Source organism: Equus przewalskii, chromosome 1 (assembly GCF_037783145.1).
Source record: "Equus przewalskii isolate Varuska chromosome 1, EquPr2, whole genome shotgun sequence".
NCBI lineage: Eukaryota > Metazoa > Chordata > Mammalia > Perissodactyla > Equidae > Equus > Equus przewalskii.
The window spans coordinates 104359314-104382163 of NC_091831.1; the positions used below are offsets into that span (position 1 = coordinate 104359314).

The 22850-nt window shown below is 46.9% G+C and overlaps 1 protein-coding gene across 2 annotated transcripts in view; it reads right to left on the reverse strand.

The window, feature by feature from the left end:
• IGF1R (insulin like growth factor 1 receptor) overlaps positions 1–22850 on the reverse strand; it is a 291645-nt gene that overhangs the window by 34721 nt on the left and 234074 nt on the right. For both annotated transcript variants that reach the window (XM_070619913.1, XM_070619922.1), the window contains exons 6-13: positions 16750–16964; positions 14625–14751; positions 13075–13313; positions 10537–10704; positions 10123–10327; positions 4728–5011; positions 2690–2826; positions 2051–2210 (exon numbers count right to left, since the gene is read on the reverse strand). In XM_070619913.1, coding sequence (XP_070476014.1) covers positions 2051–2210; positions 2690–2826; positions 4728–5011; positions 10123–10327; positions 10537–10704; positions 13075–13313; positions 14625–14751; positions 16750–16964 — 1535 coding nt within the window. The remainder of the gene's footprint in view (positions 1–2050; positions 2211–2689; positions 2827–4727; positions 5012–10122; positions 10328–10536; positions 10705–13074; positions 13314–14624; positions 14752–16749; positions 16965–22850) is intronic.

Consider the following 22850-nt stretch of genomic DNA (forward strand, 5'->3'; position numbering starts at 1 on the left):
TAGCTCTCAAAATGATGCAGGCTCCTGCATTTTCTAGTTCTTGAAACTACTCACAAGTTATCACTGCCTTTGGGAAGGTGGTAGAGGTTTCTTTTTCTCCCTGTGAGGACTAATTCTTACATTTGTACCACTTATACTACTGGTCAGGTTGTACTGTGTTCTTTTTGAGTTTCACATTTCAACAGGGACATGAAGAAACAGGAACACATCCAGAGAAGAACAAAATGAGTAAATGGCTGGAAAATTGGTCTATGAGACTGAGCTACAAGAAAAGGGCAAAAGACGTGAGATTATTTAGTCTGGAGAAGAAAAGTCTGAAGAGTAATTTAATAGTGTTCAAGCACACGAAGGGCTCCTGAGAGGAGAGCAGTTGCCAGCAAGCTTCCAGAGCTCCCATCTCCTCTGAGGATTAAACAGGAGGAAATGAGACGCAAGTGCAGCAGGAGAGTGTCGGCCGACAGAAGGAAAGACTTCCGGATGGCAGAGCAGCAGGAAGATCTATGTCCCTGTGGTATATGGCAACTTCTGCTAGAGAGATTCCGTTGGCAACCCAGCAGTCACAGGGTTCAAAATGGGGGAGCAAAGGCAGAGAAGAACCTGTCATCTCCAAAGATAAGCCAAGATAAGCCAATTTCACTGAATCCCAGAGGCCAAGGCTGCTGTTTCAAAACCACAGCCTGATGCCAGACCCCTAAACCTAGGCTCTGTTCCTAAGGGATGGATGTCGAGAGGAGAGGAGAAAAAAACAAGTCATTATGCTGGAGAGCACTCTAGAAATACTGTGAAGGTTCTAGCAGAGGAATGGGTGGCACAGGCTGACCAGTAAGAGTAGTTTAAGTGGACCACATGGAGAATTCAGACTATTTTAGTTGATGGAGTTATCTGCCTAAGCATCTGTTTACCCCTGAAACCTGAACCCAGGCAGAGTGCCAGACCCATAAAATGCAGCCTCAAGGTGTGCGACTCTGTTCACCCCATCCGTCTGTTGATATCTGTCCCTGTTAGGATTTTCAAATACCCTGCACGTCTTTGACTATTAGGCGTTAACCAGGTAGACTGCCGGATCAGTTGAATCTGAATTTAAAAATTCAGACTCCAGATCAGGGTAGCACAGATGTGGACACCAGGAGGGACCAGGGCGGCAGGAACTGCCCACTAGACCCAAAAGTAGCGCCACTGAGCAAGGCAGGGCTGTCCTCTCGTGCGGGAGCAGTAAGAAAGAGAGCTATGGCAAATTTGATCCCATTATCTGAACATGAAATAATCTAACAAATCGGGTTTCTAATAAGAAATAGTAGAAACTCAATATAGAAATAATAAAGAATATTTATGTCACCAAATAAAATACTGAATTTTCTTGGCCAAACAAGTATAGGGTCCTTGTTGTGATTATACACTTTTACAAAATTCACTTTTAAAATCTGAAATCCTCACATAGAAGGGCCTTCTAAGAATTCTGTCTTGTCGATGGTTTGAGCAAAAACTCACAACGTGGCCCAATCTCTGTGCCAAACGGTGAGCACTGTGTGCTTTCAATGAATGTTAGTGCTTTAAAAGTGCATCTATATTTCACCAATGGGCAGTGAAGGGGACAATGCCTCAGCCTGGGATGCTGCCATGGAGACTCCTGCCATGGAGCAGGCTAGACAAGATGGCTCCGAGGTTCCTGTCACCCCTTAGGATTCTAAGCCCTGAATCTGAGTGCTAACCAGCATCCCTGAAGAGGAAGGAGGAGGTGGAATGGTCAATTCAGCGCTTTGTGAAATGCTTTGGACATAAACCAAGTAAAGAACAAAGGCCTCTTGCCGATTCCTCAGAAGAGGGGCTCAGACCCTCGCCCTGCCCATCAGATGAGGTAGGGACTCCAAGCAGAGCAGCTCCCCAGCCTGAGCTCCCAGACCCGATGCTCACAGAAGTGCGACCCTTCTGAAAGCTGGCCAACTCTGTTCCAATGAAAATCAGAAAATCAGAGAGCCATGATGACCCAGGCTTCCCCAGTCCTGGCCCAACCTGCTTTCAGTTTTCCCAGCTACTCTCTCACAAGCCTTACTTTTGGCCGGGACATAGAAGAACACAGGATCAGTCCACGACCCATTTCCAGAGAGAGAGGTGGCCTGGATCCGGGCCGTATAGTTCCCGGGGTTGAGCCGGTTAAGCTTGGCCCCTCCATACTTCCTGTACTCCTGTCTGGATACACATTCTCGCTGATCCTGGGGGACATAAAACATACGTGTCAATTTTCCATAAACACAGGAGAAATGGGTGACTCCTTGTGCCCAGTCTCTCACTTCCTACCTAACAGCGATCCCAACTGCAATAAAAGGGAGGGGACCAAGTCTTAAACAGCAGTGCTCCAGAAACTTTAAGCACTTCCAAGTTTTGACCAAATGTGTTTTTTTGATCAAAAAGGGCTCCGGAAAGATTAAAAGTTATTAAGACAAATCCAGTCTATGCTGAAAGATCATTTTCTGCAATGAAAGAGTTTCCTGAGGGTGAGAACAAGCCCAGCTCCTCAGTATTCCTCAAAGAGCATGCAGCTGGTAGACAGACTCAGGTCCTCACTGACTTACCACCTCATTTTTTGGTTTTAAGTTGTGAGCTAACTGGGGGGAGACTTGTGTTGTATTGTAACATATGCTATCAACTGTCATGGAAACGCACCCTGACACGAACCATCCCCCAGCCTCACCTCGATTTGTGATCCATATTTTATTTCATACATTAGAATCAATCCATTGGGATTCTCAGGTTCTGGCCACTTTAAAAAGATGGAATTTTCAGGCCTTGGCTCCCAGGTCACCGGCCCAGGAATGTCATCTGCTCCTTCTGTGCAACAATTGAAACAAGCGGTAAAGTCGGATTTGGGTCCCCAGGGAGGGACACAAACGCTGAGGTAACCTAAGAATACCCTCCCCCAATACACACGTGCGGGACTGGTGGGACCACGGAAACTCTTCATGAGCTGGCTGCTTGCAGACAGCAGAGCTTTTGGAGTCAGAGCAATCTAATGATCTGTAAGCCTCCAGATGCCACAATACCCTCCCCTCCCCTCCGCCTCTCAACAAAAAAGCCTGCTATCAAGTACAGTAGGAAAATCTTGGCAACTTGAGTAACTTATTTCTGGTATTCAGCTTCCACCACCTGAAAAAAGAAACTACGTGATGCCATCAAACTCGAGCAGCATCGAAAAGGTGCTGAGTGAGCAGAAGCAGCAGCACTGAGCCTCCAGGCCGTGACACGGATCCCTCACAGTCTGCATCTGCACACAGCAAGTGCAATTTTTACGCAGGCATGGAGGATGGTCCACAGGCCCAGCCTGTGAGGAAGCTGCTAAGAAGCTGGTGCTGAGAGCGAGCTCTCGCTGCCGACATCAACTACTCCAGCTGCTAGCTGAGGCTGGGGCTTGCTCTCTCGCTTGTGTTTCTTCAAGCAGTCAGCCAAGTGGCAAGCAAAAGTCACTGCAAGGTACAACCGGGAAAGGCTCTGAGAAATCAGCTGGTCTATGTCTTTCCTGGGAGAGTGAGGAAACAGGCCGGGGAGGCTGACAGCTGCCCCGAGGCACCCTGCACGTCAGTGCCAGAACTGCAGCCAGGAGGCCCCTCTCCCAGACTCCAGTCACTTCCGTGCTGTTTCTACCACCTGCTGCCTCCAGTGGGAAAGAGAACAGGGCAGGTCACCCATCCTTAAAGATGGATGGATGGCTGTCTGAGTGGCAGGCGGCTTCTAACTTACAAGGGGAAGCTGAAGACCAAACAAGCAGGACCCAAGGCTATTCCAGGAGGTGACCTTGAGCAGCAATGGTCACTCCAAATCAAGGCAGCTAACTGGGGATTTCACTGAATCTGTGAGAACTCAGGAGGGACTGGGCAAATTTACCTGTGCACAAATGGAGAAAAAGGGCTGTGGGAACGCACAATGTGAACCAGGTAGAAGGAGGAGAGTTGACCCTGAAGTGAGCTACCTGCATTTTTTTTTATGAAAGACCACATTGGCATTCAAGTCTTTTTTTGCTTTTTTAATTTTTTTGAGGAAGATTGACCCTGAACTAAAATCTGTTGCAAATCTTCTTTTTTTTTTTTTTTTCCTCCCTAAAGCCCCAGTACATAGTTGTATATCCTAGTTGTAATTCCTTCTAGTTCTATGTGGGATGCTGCCTCAGCATGGCTTGATGAGCAGTGACAGGTCCGCATAGAGGATTAGAACTGGTGAACCCCGGGGCTGTGGAAGCTGAGTGCGAGAACTTAACCCCTTGGCCATGGGCAGGACCCAGCTCCCTACTTTTGAGTACTTCGTATGGAGAGACTGGGATGGGGGTGATGTCACTATGAATGGACTCCATTCCCTGAGCTGCTAGTCTACCATGCTGCCTATGAATGACCACTCATTCTTTTTTATTTTTATTTTTTTGAGGAAGATTAGCCCTGAACTAACATCTTCTGCCCATCTTCCTCTTTTTGCTGCTTTATATGTGGGATGCCTGCCACAGCACAGCTTGATGAGCAGTGCACAGGTCTGTGCCGGGAATCTGAACCACTGAACCCTGAGCCACTGAAGCGGAATGTGTGAACTTAACTGCTATGCCACTGGGCCAGCCGCTCATTCTTTAATAAGAAGGACTGAAGATAAGGGTCATTGCCCTGGGTGTCAGACTCCATGTCCATAAAGCATGATCTCCTCCACTAGGCTGTGACTCTGTTGGGAGTGGGGCTAGCTGGATCACACCATACCTGCAGGCATGGTTCTTGCAAAGACGAAGTTGGAGGCACTGCAGCCTAGCTTCTCAGCCTCGTGGTTACAGCTGTGGATGTCAATGCGGTACAAAGTGAATGGCCGGAGGTTAGAAATGACAGTCCTCTCCTTGTTGTCCACTCTGCTCTCAAAGAAAGGGTATTCTGTCTCCAGCTCCTCTGGGTCTGTGACATTGTAGGTGTCTGCCATCGTGGTGTTCCTGCTTCGGCTGGACATGGTAGTGTTGGCAATCTGCATGACATCTCTCCGCTTCCTTTCAGGTCTGCAAGGAAGAAAGAAACTTGGCTCGTGAGGGCTTCTGTCTCTTTTGTCTTTTCTATGGCTTAGGTTAGATTACCAAAAAGAAAAGAAAAGTCTTAACCATGGAATAAAAGGAGCTATTCAGCCCCCTTGGATAAGAATCAACAAACAATATGGGGATTTCCTTCCTCATTATTTATTTTGCTTTCTCTACTCTGTGAACCTCAGAATCATCACACAAACTGCCCCCTGGCTCCCAGAGTGGTTGCTCGATGATACTGAGGAGCACACAAACATCTTGGCCGCCCCTGGCATCCTGGCTGTTTCATCACAGTGTTGGTGCCGTCCGGTCCACAGACCTTATGGTTAAGCATTAAAGGTAACCAATCTACTGGCCAAGCTAAGATTGATTATGGGTGAGGTGAGAGGTGAAGTGTGTGGTGCAGGCCCCAGAGAGAGGGGGCAGATGGGGCTCAAAGGCCTGTGACGGTGGCTTCTTTGAACCCCTGACTCTGGATAAAAAGTAAAGATGCTGGCAGTGAGCACTTGCTTGCACCCCCAGACCCTCCTCTCTGGGGTTCCCGCTGACCCTCCTCCTCCGAGGCCCTAGGGTCTGTATTTTTCACACTCTTGGAGGTCTTTTCCAGCCTGGCCTTGGCCCCCACTCAGCAGTCACCACCTGCGGCCTCCCCGAGGCCCTGCCATGAGAGGGGCAGTGTCACTGTCACGGATTTGAGTAGGGCTCGGAACAATAGCTACAAAAACAGGACAGCAAAGGGGATGCAGAAAGTCACTGAGGGAAGAATGTCTGCACCCAGAGGGCAGATGAGGCAGTCCAAAAAGCTGGAGGGGGGACTCTTCCAGTGGCTGCTTTCATGGGATATGGAAAAAGGGCTTTTTGGCTCCCTCAGAGACTTTAAAAACAGGTTGCTAGCATTTATGGAACCAATAAAACAGAAAATGATAGTAAGCACCCAGACAAAGAAACAGGCACCCTCAGGTAAGCCACAGGAAACGGTGGGACCAGGGTGCTGTTCCTTCCACACTAGGCGATCAGCCAGCATCCCCCATCCTAGGAATAAGCAAAGGGCGGGGAGCAAATGGAACAAATCTCATCTGAGAAAGAAAGGTAAGAGCATGAGGAAATGAGAAAGCCTAGAAAATGAGAATGCTCTTCAGCTCTCACGTAGGGGAGAGAGAAGTTCCCACAGGGAGTCAGGCACCCAGGAAGCCATTCATGCTTCAATGGATACCCAGCAGGCTCCCCGTTGGCCCTCATTCACCCAGAAGTGAAAAACCTGGAAGGGGAAAGGAGAGGGCTTAGGGAAGGGTCCCTGGCTCCCCAGTCTGCCCAGCCCGAAGATTCTCCTGTAGGAAACACCGTCACCACCTTTGTGCAGTGACACACTGGGACCCACCAAAACTATGGACCATTCAACACAGATATGCTCATTCCACCAGGCAGAACCACAAGGTCAGGGTGTGTATTAAAGGCCCCGCTGCATTTGCTTTCACAATATTGGGGGAAGAAGGGCTAGGAAATGAGGCTGATAATTCCCCATCCTCACACTCTACAAACGAACCAACCTGCCTGGAAGGGAAGGACACAAGAAACCACACTGATTGCTAGGGAGACCTTTTTTTGATGCCTAGCAGAACTAATTTCCTGCTTTCTTTTCAAAATCAACACAACACACAAAACTAACACAACATCCACTTGCATCTATAAATAAGAAGTTGCTTGGGTTTAATCCACTGCAAAATAATACTGTGTTAAAACCCCTCCCACAGCCTCCACCCACTTACCTGGGATTACACCATTAAGTTCACTTTTGGAGACAGCAAAGCTGCTACTACTGATACCAAGTCAGGGACTGGAGGGAGGGCAGCCACACAGGACATTATCAGGAAGGTACGGGGCAAGCAGAGCGGTCCCTCCATGGTTCTTTATTAACAGCCACATTCCCAAATGGTGTGACCAACAGCAAATATTATCACCACTCCCAGCCCATGATACAACCTACTCCTATGGGAAAACCTTTTACTCATCAACATCTGTTGAAATTTCAGTTATTTAACCCAAACTATGTGACTTAAAATACAAAGGCAGTGGTCAATGAAAGGCACTCACCACCAAATATTGACTCCAGAAAGTAACTTACAAACTCTAGCTTCCATCCTACTTCAAGACATATGGGACACGATGGACAATGTATAACACACTAAATCTGACTTGACTGGTTTTAGCCCCCAAATAAATTGTTGTTAGAATGAATTGAAAGAAATAAAAATCGTCTTTGGAGAATTGAGTTGTAACACAGAAAACCTTCCTTTATGATTCAGTCATTCTGTCACCTGGATACTCCTTTCGTCCGAATTTTGGTGGCAATTGTGTGGCTATCAGATTTATGCATCAGTAGGAGGCATGAAAAAAACCATGAAGTTCTCATAAACTGTGGCCTCTCATCATGGGCAAAATATGGTATCTATATCCGTCCCATGAAAAGAGAGACTAGAAGGTGGACTTGTCTTAGGGAGAGAATGTCAGCGACGGATGCATGCATTCGTCAGGGGGAATTTAGCATAGAGGAAACTTCTTTTGAACTCAACAACATGAACACAGTGCATTAATAATATCTGAGTCAACCACAGTTCTGTCTACACATCGCTTGATCTTGTGTTCCACATCTGATGAGAAAAAAAAGGCACTGTCTTATAACTACAAACTGAAAGCTAGGGGCCTTTTTAGCAAAACCTTTCCAAAGCCTGGACTCACAGCCTGAACCTCTGGCAGGTCAGTGGGACAAGAAAGCAACATAGTCAACAGCCTTTGATGGAGAATAAACGGACAACTCCTGCCTAGCCAGTTTGGGGCGCTCTAAATTCACCCTTGCCTGTGTCCACAGGAAGTAACACTGGCTGAGCCTCTGCTGGCAGTGGGGGAATGGACCATGCTGAGAAGCAATGCCACGAAGGAAGGAGCCTTGGTGTGTGGGAAGCAAGGGCCAAGTCCCAAATAGATCCTTAATTAATTAGGATGTTGGAGAAGTCACTGGAATTCTAGTTTTTAAACATCTTTGAGCTCTTTTCGTCCTCAAACTTTTTGATTCTTGAAACCACACACGATATACAGAACATCTGGACTAACACTTGAACCGAAGCCCCATAATCTGTCAGCAAACGGGAGATGTCACCTCTCGGTTCAGTGGTTTTAACTACTCGAGAGGACAGAAGGGGCAGAAAGCCACTAAGCAACGAACAGCTTCATTCTGAAAAGGAAATAGTGCCTCCAGCTCTAAAAGGTCTGTATTTCCTATTTGGATGATTTTTCAAAGTAGGATGGCTGTCTCTGACTATTACACAAACACCAGGAAGGTCACTTGATAGAAAAAAAATGTCACTTTAAAAATCATTTGTTTTACAACCTAAGAAAGCCTTTAAGGGCAGAGTGACTATGGAGTAAACAGAAGCTACAGGCTGCTGGTGCCTCTCAGGGTCGGGGAGCAAGAAGAACGGTGAGACCATGCCGGGCAGCGGGTGGGCGGCTGGGCACCGTGGGGATCAGGAACCAGTGGCTCGTGGGCACAGTGCTCGTCTGAATCCAACTCCTCTGCCCAGATTTCAGGTGTGAGGTTGTTTCTAAATTCTGCACCATCATCTTTCAGGAAAAAAAGGGAGCTGTGGGCCCCCACTCTGTTTCCCTCTCCTTTCCCAGACATTGCAAGGCTACCCTGCTGAACTTTCCTCTACTTTTTTTTTTTTTACTATTTTTTTATTGTGCTAAAAATTATAAATGAAAAAATATATAACAAAATTTTGCCATGTTAACCATTTTTTAAAAATTTTAACTTTTTTTTTGAGGAAGATTAGCCCTGAGCTAACATCTGCCGCCAATCCTCCTCTTTTTGCTGAGGAAGACTGGCCCAGACCTAACATTCGTGCCCATCTTCCTCTACTTTCTATGTGGGACGCCTGCCACAGCATGGCTTGACAAGCAGTGTGTAGGTACACACCCGGAATCCGAACTGGTAAACCCCGGGCTGCTAAAGTGGAATGTGTAAACTTAACCACTGCACCACTGGGACAGCCCTGTCATGTTAACTATCTTTAATGTACAATTCAGTGTCATTGATTACATTCATAATGTTGGGCAACCATCACCACTATTTCCAAAATTTTTCATCACCGTAAACTGGAGAAGCCCTATATCCATTAAGGAATAACTCCCCGTTTTTCCCTCCTCCCAGCCCCTGGTACCCTCAATCTACTTTCTGTTGCTATCAATTTGCCTATTCTAGATATTTTATATATATGGAAACATACAATATTTGTCCTTGTTTCACTTAGCATAACGTTTCAAGGCTCATCCATGTTGTAGTCCATGATTCAGAATCTCATTCCTTTTTTTGGCTGACTAATATTCTATGGCATGGATATACCACATTTTGTTTATCCATCATCTATGGATGGACACTTGGGTTGATCTCGGCTTTTGGCTGCTGTGAATAGTGCTGCTTCGAACATTTACTTTCCTCCACTTTTGTCCCCACTTGGCAGAAACTGAGACTGGAGAAGGGGCTGCTTTACTTTGAGAGGCTGTCTTCTGCACTGCTTCCCAAACCTGGTTGTCAAGGATGCCAGTGGCACTTGGTTCTGTTTTGAAGTTGGGCCCCTTTCAAAATTGTGACTTTTCTCCCTCTTGCTTTACTCGTCCTTGGCCAGATGAGACGGGCAGTACGGAGAAGTGGGAGCAGCAGAAAGGGGCTCAAATCTCAGCTTTTACCCACGGGGCTCCATGAGCAAAAGCAGGTGGTTTCAGCTCTCTGAGCTTCATTTCCCCGTCCCTATAGCAGAGAGCCCACCTGCCCTCTGCAGGAGGCTATGCGACTGAGAGGCAGCTGCACCTGTGAAGCCGCCGTCCCCAACAGCATGTGCCCCCAAGAGCATGTGCCCCGAGCCCCCTTCCCCTTAGGGCAAACCAGTTTCCACAGGAACCACTTGACAAAACTGATATCCTATTTTGTTGTTCCCTCCTTGAAGGCTACTGAGTCTTGCCCCAAGGTTGCTGATCTACAAACTACCAGGGTGGAGAGACGGCACCAGCCTGGAGACATTCTCAAATGACAGTGGTACCTGGGCACAAAGATGGAGTTGTGCAGGAAATTCTCAAAGACTTTGCGGTACTCGGCTTCCTCCTTCTCGGCCTGCTTCTCGGCTTCGGTTTTGGGGCAAGCACAGCAAGGCCCTTTCTCTCCACCACACACTTCGGTCTTGGGATTCTCCGTCACCTCTTCAACATCAATGGTGCCATCGGCATACTTCCTGATGGGGATTTTGTCTGCTCAGAAGAGAGAAGCCCAATGAGAGTGGAAATGAAAGCCAAGTTACACAAGCCTGAGAGGAAAAATAATAGCCGTCAGCACCTTCAATCAAGAACGTAGCTGGTTTGCAAGGAAGGGTTTAAACTGATATGTGTAATGTCGGGGCTTGCATACGTTCAGACAATGGGAGGTCACAGTTACAGGGCTCCCCACCTCCCATCTTTACCTTTGGAGCAGTAATTGTGCCGGTAAAGGTAGCTGTCCTGAGGCTGTCGCTGCCATCTCACGATGTAGTAACTCAGGTTGCCGTTGGGCAGAGAGGGTGGGTTCCACTTCACAATTAGCTGAGAAGAGGAGTTTGATGCTGAAAGAACATCCAGGGGGATGGAAGGAACTGGAAAAGGGGACAAAGGACAGTTCAGAAAATGGAATGAACCCAAGACCCGGGTTCTCAGGTCCTCAACACAAACCAACAAGGAGCTGAAAGTTTGACCTGGATAAGAAAACAGCAGTGAACACTGAAGCACAAAATGAAAACTGAGCCTTGTTTTGAAACAGTATGGATTTAAATGCCAACATTTCCCTTTATAATATCTATTCTCAGGTAATCTCTGTGAAAACAAACATTACTGAGCTGCAAATGGAAAAGGTTGTGGGGGCACACCAATGTTAGAACGGAGGACTTAAAACCTACAGCCAATTCAAACACTCGACTTTTCTCATTTATTACAACTGCCATTCTCCAAAATGTTCAACGTCGGTAGTTTTAGCAAGTGGTAAAACTGACTTGCACTTCACCTGAGAATTTTGAATCTCTGATAAAAATGGCAAGAAATCAAAATGCAAGGAGGAAGTTAAAAAGGAGCAAGTTAAAAAGGAGCTGGAGCGTGTGTGCATGTGTGTGTGTGCCCGTGCACATGTGTGTAAGTGGGCTTGGAGGAAAAGGCAGTGTAAAAGACCTGGAAGTCTACAATTCTACAGTCACGCGTCAATGGAACGACAGAGACACAACTATCAAATGCAGTTTAAAAACTCAAATTTCAAGCAACGGACTCTGTTACCAGCAAAAGAATATTGATTTACAGGCAAAGCTTCACTTACTGGTAAGTAATCTGGTCAAGCTTTATTTACTACTGCACCCGCCCCCAACCCCAAACCCAGAGCTGATCTATATATAAAGGGAAAATGCATCCCAGGACCACTGAAATCTTACTCTCATTGGGCTCACAAGAAAACACCAATTTTGGTGGGTTTTCCAAAGTGCAAGGGACACCTCCACTGTATGTCACCTAAGCAACATGGTCATCCAAGACGCTTTTAAAATTTCAAGGGGGTGAACAGGTTAAGGGTGCTTTAAGGTACATAATATTATACACAAACTTCTGAACACCTGTAAGGAATGACACTTTAGGGGAAAAGTCGTAACTAATGCTAGCTTTTTCAGGGGAAACATAACCACTGGATGCTCGGCCACTTCCAGGTTTCCAAAAATAAGTCTTTCAGAAACAAACAGGTTACCCCTGGATGTTTCAGTGGTAAGTGTCACAAACAAGCAGAGGCAAAGGACCAAGTTATCCTTTGTTCCCACCACTTGTAAAGACAGGGACCAAAACATGGTATACTGACTCAATTTGTACAGTGCTTTGTTTTCTATCTTTGGGGAAGGCAAAAGGTTTCTTAAGAATTTGTCATAATAGGGTAAGATTCTCATTTTTCCTGAACTGGCTACAGTAAATTGCTGGGAAGCGTTACTTCCAAATTTTAGGAAGAACAACTTATTTTGTTGCCTTTGAGCCTCTGCTACACCACCCCACATCCAGGATCAGAAGCCTGTGCCAGATTTATTTCTATAAACACTTTATGGTCAGTGACATAATCGTGGCCACTCACAGGATCATGGAGCCGGAGCACGGGAGGGGAGGAGGAAGCAGGAGTACACAAGCAAAAGGTTTTCTCCACCAGCACTTTCTCCTCACCCACTGTCATTTAAACTTATTTCGTGCTAGCTTATAGCTATTTTAAAACAGCCTACCTGTTCTAACAGCGGCCATCAACCCAAAATGTTTATCGGTGTGTTTAAAAATGACGTGCATTTTCCTACTTCTAAACTGGTTTTTATATACTTGGAAAATATACAAAATGTTTCCTTTCATTAGCTCCAGATTCTGGAGTTGAGAAATGAGGTGGTTTAGAAGATGAAGATAGAGGAGAAGGAGGAACACTTTCATCAGTGAATACTCTGAATGTCCACCAAATACTGTCGGACATGTTCCAACTTTTGTTGACCTCCTTGGAACCCCAGCTGCTACAGAACTAAGACGGAAAACCAATGAGCCATGTGAGGTAACGGGAACACCAATCAGCATGTTTTCAGTTCCCAGAGGTTCAACTATCAAAATAAACCAGAAGGGCAGCCATAGGGGGCTGTATCCTAGCTGGACCTTCCAACCAAACCCACCTAGGACCCTGGAGGACGTTTAAAAGGCAGAGAGCGTGAGGCCTATTGGCCCAGGCAGACAGACAGACAGACGATGGAAGATGGTACCAAGTCCAGAAAATGGGCCGGAAGAGCCTAGGGTATTGGGAGTGGGAAAAAGAATGTGATACGGTACTATAAACTGACAAGACAGACAAAAGACAGACTGGCCCAGGACAGAGAGAGACAATAGGCACATTCACTGTGAGCCCTATGACTACATCTTGTAATAAGTAAAAACAGTGAGCTCATGAGGAAGTATGGGATGGCGGGGCGGTGTGGGGATACCTGAAGCATTGGTGCGAATGTACAAGATTTCACTCTTGGCCCCACGAATGTGGTCGTTCTCTACCATGGTGAGAGTCACGGCCTTGACGTAAACGGCGTACTGCGTCCAGGGCTTCAGCCCGTGCAGTAGAATGCCAGGCTCGACGTCCTTGTTGGGAGGGAGGTCCACATCCACCATGTTCCAGCTGTTGGAGCCACAGGCATCCTGCCCATCATACTCTGTGACGTTTTTAAAGGGTCTGAAAGACAATTGATAAAGCTCAGAGAATGTTTTAGGGCCCTGACATCAAAGTTCCCAGAAACCTTCCCCAGGGGCCTAGCACATCACACTTTCTATAATGGGAATTCTAAATAAAACAAATGATCAATTAGATTTTTATAGAAGAATAAAATTAAGCAACTGGACCACAGTTACGTATGTAATTGAATACTCTGCCCCAGAAAGAGTAAGTTCTATAGTTACTGGGATTGAAAACACTGCTCCTTAAAAATATACGCAAACTCTATTTTCCTCTCTTCACCATTAAGAAAAAACAAGCAGTCATTTAATGCAAACATCCAGCTATTGATAAAGGATAACTTTTGGAGAAAAATGACTTTGCTACAGAAAAACAACTTCTAAAATATAGCTTCCAAAATCTAATTTGCTCACAAACAATTCTGATTACTTAAGTATCTTCAAATATTTAGTTTCCAGATTGTCTGAGAAACTAGCATCAACTCCTTGGCGAAATGACTAGCCGACATTGCCAAATGGTAATGTAGGACTATCAGAGAGAAGAGAGTATTTTGCACAGATGCATGGATGGTCAGGAATTCTGTAACTGTCAGATGAAAGGGCTGGACAGCCGCTGGCTTCTGAAACAGACATTAACATATCCGTCCCGGTCAGCGTGATGGAAGACCATGAGTGACCCCCGTATACAGGAACACTGAATGCCTAATAATCCTGAGCCCCACTATTTTCATCACTAGGACCCTTCCCTGGGCCCCAGGTCCAGCAGGAGAAAGGGTATCAGCTGCTGTCACTGGTGGCTCTGGTTCCAGCTCTGGGGAAGCCAAGCTCCCAGGAAAGAGACCTACGGGATAAGGAGGGTGACTGAGTAGACTGGGAGAACCACGTGGATACAGGAGGCAGAGGAAGGAGGTGGAGACTAAGAAGAGCTGCCCTCTGGAGGAGTAAGTCATGGCTGCTTAGGCAGGCGAATGTCATCGGAAGGCTCCAGAAAAGCCCCCAGTAGATTTTATGAGAAATCATGAAAGGTTCAAGACATGAAGGTCAGTCTCTCCATTCTCTCCTTCCTTGTCTGGAGGGCTCATGACCTAGAGCAGAGGGCCACACCCTGGGAGGGGCCCATGTATAGAGGGACATGAGTGAGATGCTGGACCTGTCCAGTCATCGCTTCAAGGGGAGCCATTTCCCCCTTTGTAGCTGGCACTGGTGGTGATGGACATCACATGACAGCCAAGGGAGGCGATGAGGATGAAACAGAGACCTCCCCACCCACAGCCCTGCCAACAGAAGCGTGTCACCAAGCACAGAAACTCACGCCTCTTTGTAGTAGACAGTGAAGCTGATGAGGTCCCTGTAGTCAGGGGGCCGGTAGCGATGCCAGGTTATGATGATGCGATTCTTCCACGTGGTGGTGGAGGTGAAGTGCAGGACATCACTCTCACCTGGGCACAGGGGCGCACAGTGAGTGACAGAGATCAATGTTCTTTTCCTCCATATGTCTGAGAAGTTGCTTGTCCTGCACTATTTCCCTCTTCTCCAAAGCTGGCTGTGCACGCTAATTCCCCTTCTAGACTTCTCAGTGGCTTTCTTATCCTACTAAGGACTCAAACACTACTATGTGGAGCTCCAAGGGGCTCGCTCCTTTGTTTTAGTGCACTTGGGTGCACTGGACGTGAACCTGTGGGTGATTCTTTACATGGAGAAGGACCGCTTAACTGAACAAGGTAGCCTTATCTTTCTGCGGATCCCTAAGACGAGGGCTAACGAGAGGACCAAAGAAGGTGAGAGTAGACCTTTACACCAGGCGGAACCTTCTTAGGTATCATGGCACCTTTCTGCAGTTGTGGATATCTGCCTGCCCTTGTGCAACCACCAAGGACAGGTAACAGACCAGGCTGCCACAGAGCGGAACTTTCCCTAGTCTCAGCTTGGGATCAAACTGGAAGGACACAGGCATGACTAGCACTGACATACAATGGGGAATGAACCAGCACTGACAAGACAATTCATGTGGTGAGGGCTTCTGCGCTCTGAGGGAAGTAAGCCTTCGCTGGTGAGGGGACACTGCCACGAGCCCCCTCTTGCTCCTCTGACTGGATTCAAACTGCATTGAGAACCAGGGAAGAACTGATGGCTGCCTCCCCACATGGAAAGCGAAAGTCTCCTACGAATTGTCCTTTCCCTCTTATTTGCCTGAATCCCAATGTGCACGCAGCAGGTGAAGCAGAGAGGCTAAAGGCAGTTAAAAACTGGAAGTCTGTGGGCAAAATGTGCTGGACTGAGATCGGAGAAATGTTGCAGTTCCTGCTAAAGTGTTATTTAGAGAGAAAACATGATTTTGTTTTCAAGGGAAAATAAATGGCTACTGTAGTCATAGTCTGACAGGTCAGCCTGGCTGACTCTAAGGAGGAGAATGCTTTGAAAATGCTCTGACACATCCGTGTCTGCTGCGGTTTGAGCAGGGAGTGCAGCAGGGGCCGCGGCGCAGACCGCGAGGGAGAAGGCACTGGCTGTGAACATGCTCTCCAGCTCTGCGTCGGGTTCTCCCCTCTAAAAACTCTTTCTGAGCAATGTGAGTGTCTGCCAGACAGACCCAGACAGCAGGGAAACAAACCAAAGTCAAATGGCTATCCTCCCCCTACTGTGCCTGTGAGTGTGTGAGTGTGTGTGTGTGCATGTCTGCAAATCATCCTTGATCATATAAATTACTCCATTTTTTTCTAATACTTTCCCTTTATTAAAAGCCCATGATGGAGAGACAATTTACTTTTATAACCCCACCCTGCCAAACAGAAACCGACATTTTTAAAAGCAGTTCTATATACAGGGTTAGACGAAAAACGCACTGTTGTATCTCAGATATAAGACCTCAAAGTAAAAGTCGTCTAACCAGTGTGAGATTATAATTATCTTGTTCTAAATTTAAAACGCAGTATCAATTCAGGGAGGCAGGCTCTCTCCATCTTTTTCACGATGTGGTAGGAGCAAGGAGGAAGCTGAGCTAGGGACAAGGACTCGCAGCCACGGGGGCTGGGCTCATAGCTGAGCCCCTTCTGCTCTCAGGCCTCCCCTCCACTCTGCGGGAAAGGGAGGGCCGAACTCACTTCCCCCAGGCCTGGAAGGAAACCCTTCCCTGAAAAGTACTCTGACTGTACACCTGTGTGTAAAAAGACATTTAACTTTTTGCATTTTGTAAGCCCTCCTTTAAATCCTGAGTAAGAACCTATTTATAAATAGTATATAGACGCTAAGGGAAGTTTACAAACACGAATCTGTCATGGATCTTCCCACTATTGCCTTTGAAGATACACATGTAAGAGCAAAGTGTTGGTCAAGGAGGCCTTGTGTCCCTCCAAGTAAAACAAGGAGGGGGCCGCAAACAGAAGCCACGCTCTAGATCGGCGGAGGGTCACTTGATGAGGACCCTTGGGTTCACTCACAGGAGGCTCTCTCTCCGTTGTTCCTGGTGTTGATGTCCCCTTTGCTCTGGCGCCCTTTAGTGCCCGTCACTTCCTCCATGCGGTAAATTTCGGAGACACACAATTTGGGATTGAAAGCGAAGTACATTTTCCCAGCTTTGATGGTCAGGTTGCGGTGGTCCCAGTCCCACAGCTGCTGTAAGTTCTGGTTGTCGAGGACGTAGAAGGAGTAATTCCTAGAAGCACAAAGACCCGCATCAGCACCTCTGCCCTCTTCCATCACCCACCCCAGTCTGCTGGCCATCCCCCCTCAGGTCCTCTCTTCATGTGCCTCCAGAATACAGTGCCTTTGCCAATGAGAGACTTAGTTATTAATGGTATATGAGAATGGATAGTTACTGTTAACAATGGCAAGAGTATGATTCAAGGACAATATACTGAAATCGATAAGGTGCTAATTAATGATCTCTATTACCAATAAATAATGCTTCTCACAGTGGAGGATGTTACTCACATCATCCCCTAGAAATGCCTTTGGTTATTTCTCTCAGAGCAGAGTATGTACAATGCGCCTGAAATCAGTCCATGGGAGAGCAGACATGCTCTGCTACTCAACTGGAACAGCTTACAGATTTGCTGTAGAAAAGTCTCCCGCTATCCTTGGCGGTAAATCCCATCTGCCAGCAGCAGCATATAATGGGACAGGGAGACAGACTTGGTGGTGGTGAATCCCTCCGCCAGATTCACCCCACCCTGAAAAGCCCCAGCCTCAGTCCCTGCAGAAGGTGGGGTAGGAAAAATGGCCCCTGATGGGCAGTCCTCCAGGGCCAGCCATCCAGGCAACAGCGACTCAGTGTCCAACACAAGTTTAGTGTGCAAAGTGTACAAAGCTTGTTTTCAGAGCGCTGAGCCCCATCCCCAGAGTTTCTGCTTAGTAGGTCTGGGTGGGCTGAGAATCTGCATTTCTAACCAGCGCCCAGGTGATGCTGACACTGCTGGTACTGCGAGCACACTTGGAGAAGCTCTGGTCTAACAGATGCTGAGCACCAATGAGGGGCTGGAGGTCCAAAGCCGACCAAGTCAGATGTGGGTCTTGCCCCTAGCGGATGGACACAGAAGCAGCAGACCCAGCTGTCCACTGAAGGAATGATGAAAGGGCAGCCAGCATTGGCAGCAGCGACCTCTGGCTACCTGGAGAGAAACCCATACCTGGGGAGGCAGTGAGCAGACAGCTATAGCTTGGGGGTCTGGAGAAAGATTCTCGCAGTACACCGTTTTCTATAGGTCCCCCAGGAAACCAGGCAGACAGGCCACGGCTGCCCACCTGCGACCTCCGTGCTGAAAGGTCTGCTTCCCACGGACCTCGAATCATTCCTCTCCCCGCCTGCTCCTCAGCCTCAGTTTCTTTCTGGAGCTCACTCAAGCACTTTACACAAAACTGAGTCTAGGAATTGGTGTAGCACTCTGAGTTATTTCTAAGACCTACTCACGGATCCAACACACAAACAGCAGAGAAGAAAGGATCCCTGGCCTCCTTCCAGAGCCAGGGTAGCCAGGACAAAACAGAAGCTGGAAGCCCTCCTCTGTCCTGGGGGCTGTGTCCATCAGGCACCTCTCTGCGCCTGGTTAGCTTCTTCCCTTACACCCACACCAGGACCTCTACACGCCTGGTCAGTCCTCAGCCTGAGTCTCATTCATTTAGAGCAAAGCAGAAGTGATGGTTACAACGCTGCCAAGCAGACACTTCACATTTCCCTGGGAATTCACAAGGGAGTTCAGACGGAAGGAAGTTCGAGACGGGGAGCCAGGATGAGAAATGCCATTAATGAGCTGCTTGGCCATAGGCAGGTCACTTAGTGCTTTCTGTAGCCCCATTTACTCACTCGCAGGACAAAAAGGGGCATGAAGAGGTGTCATCTGAGCTCCCTGTCGGCTTTAAGAGTCCAAGACCCTAATGCCCAGGAGGAGGTACAGAGCTGAGGTGGAATCTGCCCCACCAGCCTGAAGCCCAACCCCTCGGCGAGCACTGGACCCCGTCCACACATGCTTGGCTGTTGGGGATGGGAGCCCTGCCTGCACAGGGGTTCAGTGAGCCAAGTGTGTCCAAAGGCGGTGCCTCTGAAACCAAGCCAGGCTCCTCACAAACCCACCTTGAGGCCTCTTGACACATTCACAGCCATCAAAGCAAGTGGCAAAAACCTGCAAGTCAACAATCCTTTCCTTTCAGTGAGAGCTTATTCCCTAACACATATATCTACTGGAAAAGGAATGTAAAACACTGCCCAAATGAATCTAGACATCAAATAGGCAACACAAGGCCATGTGTGCAGGCAGGAAGCACTGAGAGATGGCAAGGTGAGATCTGCCAGCCCTCAGGACAGTCCCCACCCACGTCTACTCTCCCTCGCTGCCAGGCTGCAGGTGACGCCAGAAGGCAGAAGGATTCGTGCAGTCGTACAACTGAAGGAGGGTTTACAGGTGGAAATAGATGTCTCCTATTATAGGCCCTTTCTTGCCCATGGAATATTTCCAACACTGAAGGACATTCTGCAGCATCAGTACTCACCCCAATGGGTCTAGCTGCTCAGGTTCCTGAGCTGGCCACACAGGACAAAATCTCTTTGTCGGTGCAGAAACTTCTGGGCTGGGAGTAAGGGCCAATTAACCAGGCCAAACTTCTGTCTCAACCCAGGATGAGGCTTCTTTTTGGTAAACTAATTTCGCTAGCAGGGCACAGAACTGTACTGAAAATACCTTCTGAACAAAACACACTTCTCTCCAGGGGAGGAAGCATGAATTATAAATCAGGAATGTGACAAATGAATGGCAGGCATACTGAAATTCTGTGTATGTGATTAATCACTTTGAAAAGCAAGATTATCTTTTTACAGTAAACACAAACATTTTTACAACACTGAGAAGGCCTGGAGCCAGGATACCAATATCAATAAAACCCAGGCGTTATGGAGCCTGTGTAAGCGACAGAAAGATAAAAATAAAACCCTCATCAAAATAATAATCAAGCCATTCATGAGCTGCCTGTCAATACTGCTCTTGTTTTTCCAACCCCAGCTTGGGGACTGGCTCCCCTCAAATTCCTCCTATGATTAGGTGAGAATTAAGAGATGGCAGAAGACAGAGACTTGTCTGCACATCTTCAACACACACACACACACACACACACACACACACACACACACACACACGCTTAGGTTTTCATTGTTTCCTAAAGGAAATGGCTATTTATGCCAATCACTCGGTAAATGTGATTTTCTAATTGTTTCTAAGCTTACTGCATTTCCATTCAAAGAGTATTTTAAAAAATTAAGTTATTCGTTTATTTTTATAAAGCTTACGTAGGCTCCATGGTGCCTGGGTTTTATAGATATTGGAATCGTGGCACCCAGCCTTCTAATGTTGCAAAAAATGTTTGTGTTGTACTTGCGTAGGCCCCATCAGCCAAAATGCATACCAATGGAGGCAGGCTGGCAGTGGTTGGTTATCTCCTTGAGGACATCTATATACTATCTGTACTGATATTCTAAATGCCTGGCATATATTATACACTCAACTGTTTTATTTATGGCTCCAGTCTTGGGGCCGTCTTACCTCTGAATTATCGACACCACCACCTTCCTGCCTGCTCTGATGAACAGCAAGAAGGATCAGGAAGCAAAGGAAGGCAAAAGCATTGGGGATTGATGTGGTACTTAGAAGACAGCCTGGCGTCCAAGGTTCAGAGCACTGCATTTGGGAATTCAAAGATCAGGATCTGACTGTCACCTCCACCACTTACTAAGCAACAACTCTAGGCAAAGTATTTATTAGGCTTCTCCCAGGCTGGGTCAAATGGGCCTGAGGGTGAGGTCTCCAGCCTGTGGAGGTAGGAAGGGACATTCCCCGCTTTCCAGCCCTTGCTGATAAATTGAAAAAAAAATCTGCAGGGGCTGGCCCGTTGGCATAGTGATTAAGTTCGCGTGCTCAGCTTCAGTGGCCCAGGATTTATGGGTTTGGATCCTGGGTGTGGACCTAGCACTGCTTGTCAGCCCACGCTATGGCAGCATCCCACGTAAAATAGAGGAAGACTGGCACAGATGTTAGCTCAGCGACAATCTTCTTCAAGCCAACAGAGGAAGATTGGCAACCGATATTAGCTCAGGGCCAATCTTCCTCACACACATACACACAAAGTCTGCAAATACACAACCGATCATTCCCTTTCACTTCGCAGAGGAGAACCATGGCCTCTTTCCGGTTGTCTCTAGGGGGCATCAGAACCCAGCACATGGGGGCCTTCTCCAGCATCCAAGCAATCTGTAACTGATACAGGACTTGGCCTTTTCACAGATGCTGCTTTTAACCCATCTGCAATGGGCTGCTTTACACGACGTCCAGTTTTCCCCAAATCCAATATTTACACTAACCTTGGGGGCTCAGCAAGGGGGGACTTTATATTTAAGTAACACTAGGTACCAGATACTCGGAAAATGTTTCCTCTTTGAGTGTTTTTAAAGTAGCTTTACTGAGGTATAATTTTGCTGTTAGTGCCATCGAGTTGATTCCGACTCCTGGTGACCCTGTGTATAGCAGAGCAGAACCCTGCCTGGTCTTTTTGTGCCATTCTCTCACCTTCTGGCACTCTATCAGACAATGCTCTGCTGTTACTCACAGGGTTTTCATGGGCAGAAGAAGGCAGCCAGGTCCTTCTTCCAAGTCTGTCTTAGTCTGGAAGCTCTGCTGAAACCTATCCACCATGGGTGACCCTGCTGATATTTGAAATACCAGTGGTATAGCTTTCAGCATGATAGCCACATGTAGCCACCACAGTGTGACAACTGACAGACGAGTGGTGTGGTTCCCTGACCAGGAAACAAACCCAGGCCATGGCAGTGAGAACACTGAATCTTAACCACTAGACCACCGGGTCTGATAATTTACCTACCAAAGAATTAACCATTATAAGTGTACAGTTCTGCGCTTCAGTAAATTTATACAGCTGTCCACCCATCACCACTATGCAGTTTCAGAACACTTCCATCATGTCAAACTTCTCTCATTCCCGGTGGTGGCCAATCTCCCATCCCATCGCCAGCCCTCACTGATCTACTTTCTATCTCCATAGTTTTGCCTTTTCTCGAAGTTACATATTAATGGAATCATACAATGCATAGCCTTTTGTGTCCAGCTCTTTCACTTAGCCTAATATTTTTGAGGTTCGTCCATGTTGTTACATTATTGTTGAGCAGTATTCCATTGTGCCACATTTTGTTATCCATTCATCTGTTGATGGACATTTGGATTGTTTCCAGTGGGTTTTTTGGGGGGAGGGGCTATCATGAATAATACTGCTATGAACATTCACACACAAGTCTTGTGTAGGCACGTTTTTATTTCTCTCGGGTAGACACTGGGTAGAGCCTAGAACTGCTGAGTCACATGGTCGAATGTATGTTTTTTAAAAGTCCCAGAGAAGTGTTCAAGCACAACCCTGTTGCACCTAATCGTAAAGCTGCAAAGGCAGAATGAAACCCTGAGTGTTGCAAAGTCAAGCGGTGGGGACATGAGCATAGAGATACCTCAATGCAGCCAAGAATTTCAATTCTTATAACCCACCACTTTCACCTACTTTTATTCTTTTCAGAGCTTTTCCTTGGTGGCACCAAAAAATCTGAAATTTTAACTCCTGATTTAGCTGATGACGTCAAAAATAAGGTTGTCCAAATAAGAACATTTGCAGATATCAGAAATATTTTTATTCAAGGCCTTAAAAATGAGCCATTTTATAGAAATTTTGCACGTGTATTACAAAATCTGCTTCCTTCTTAAATAGCAGAAGAACCTTGGTTTTCTTAATGTTTAAAGTTATAACTCTAGAAACACATCACATTAACAGAGTTGAGTGATGCCCTCAAGAAAACCCTGGCTGTCTGAGTTCTTCTGGACAAACCAATGCTGTCTGAGCCCCGTTCTCCAGCAACTGACTACCCTGCTGTCTGTTCTGATGTGGTTTTGCCTCTATCTGTTGTTAGCCTGGAAATCAGATTACAAAATTGGCTCACGATGATTGATGTAAGAGCAAAGAGGCTCTCTGTGAGTTCTAAGAGCTCTGCTCTAGGTAAAGT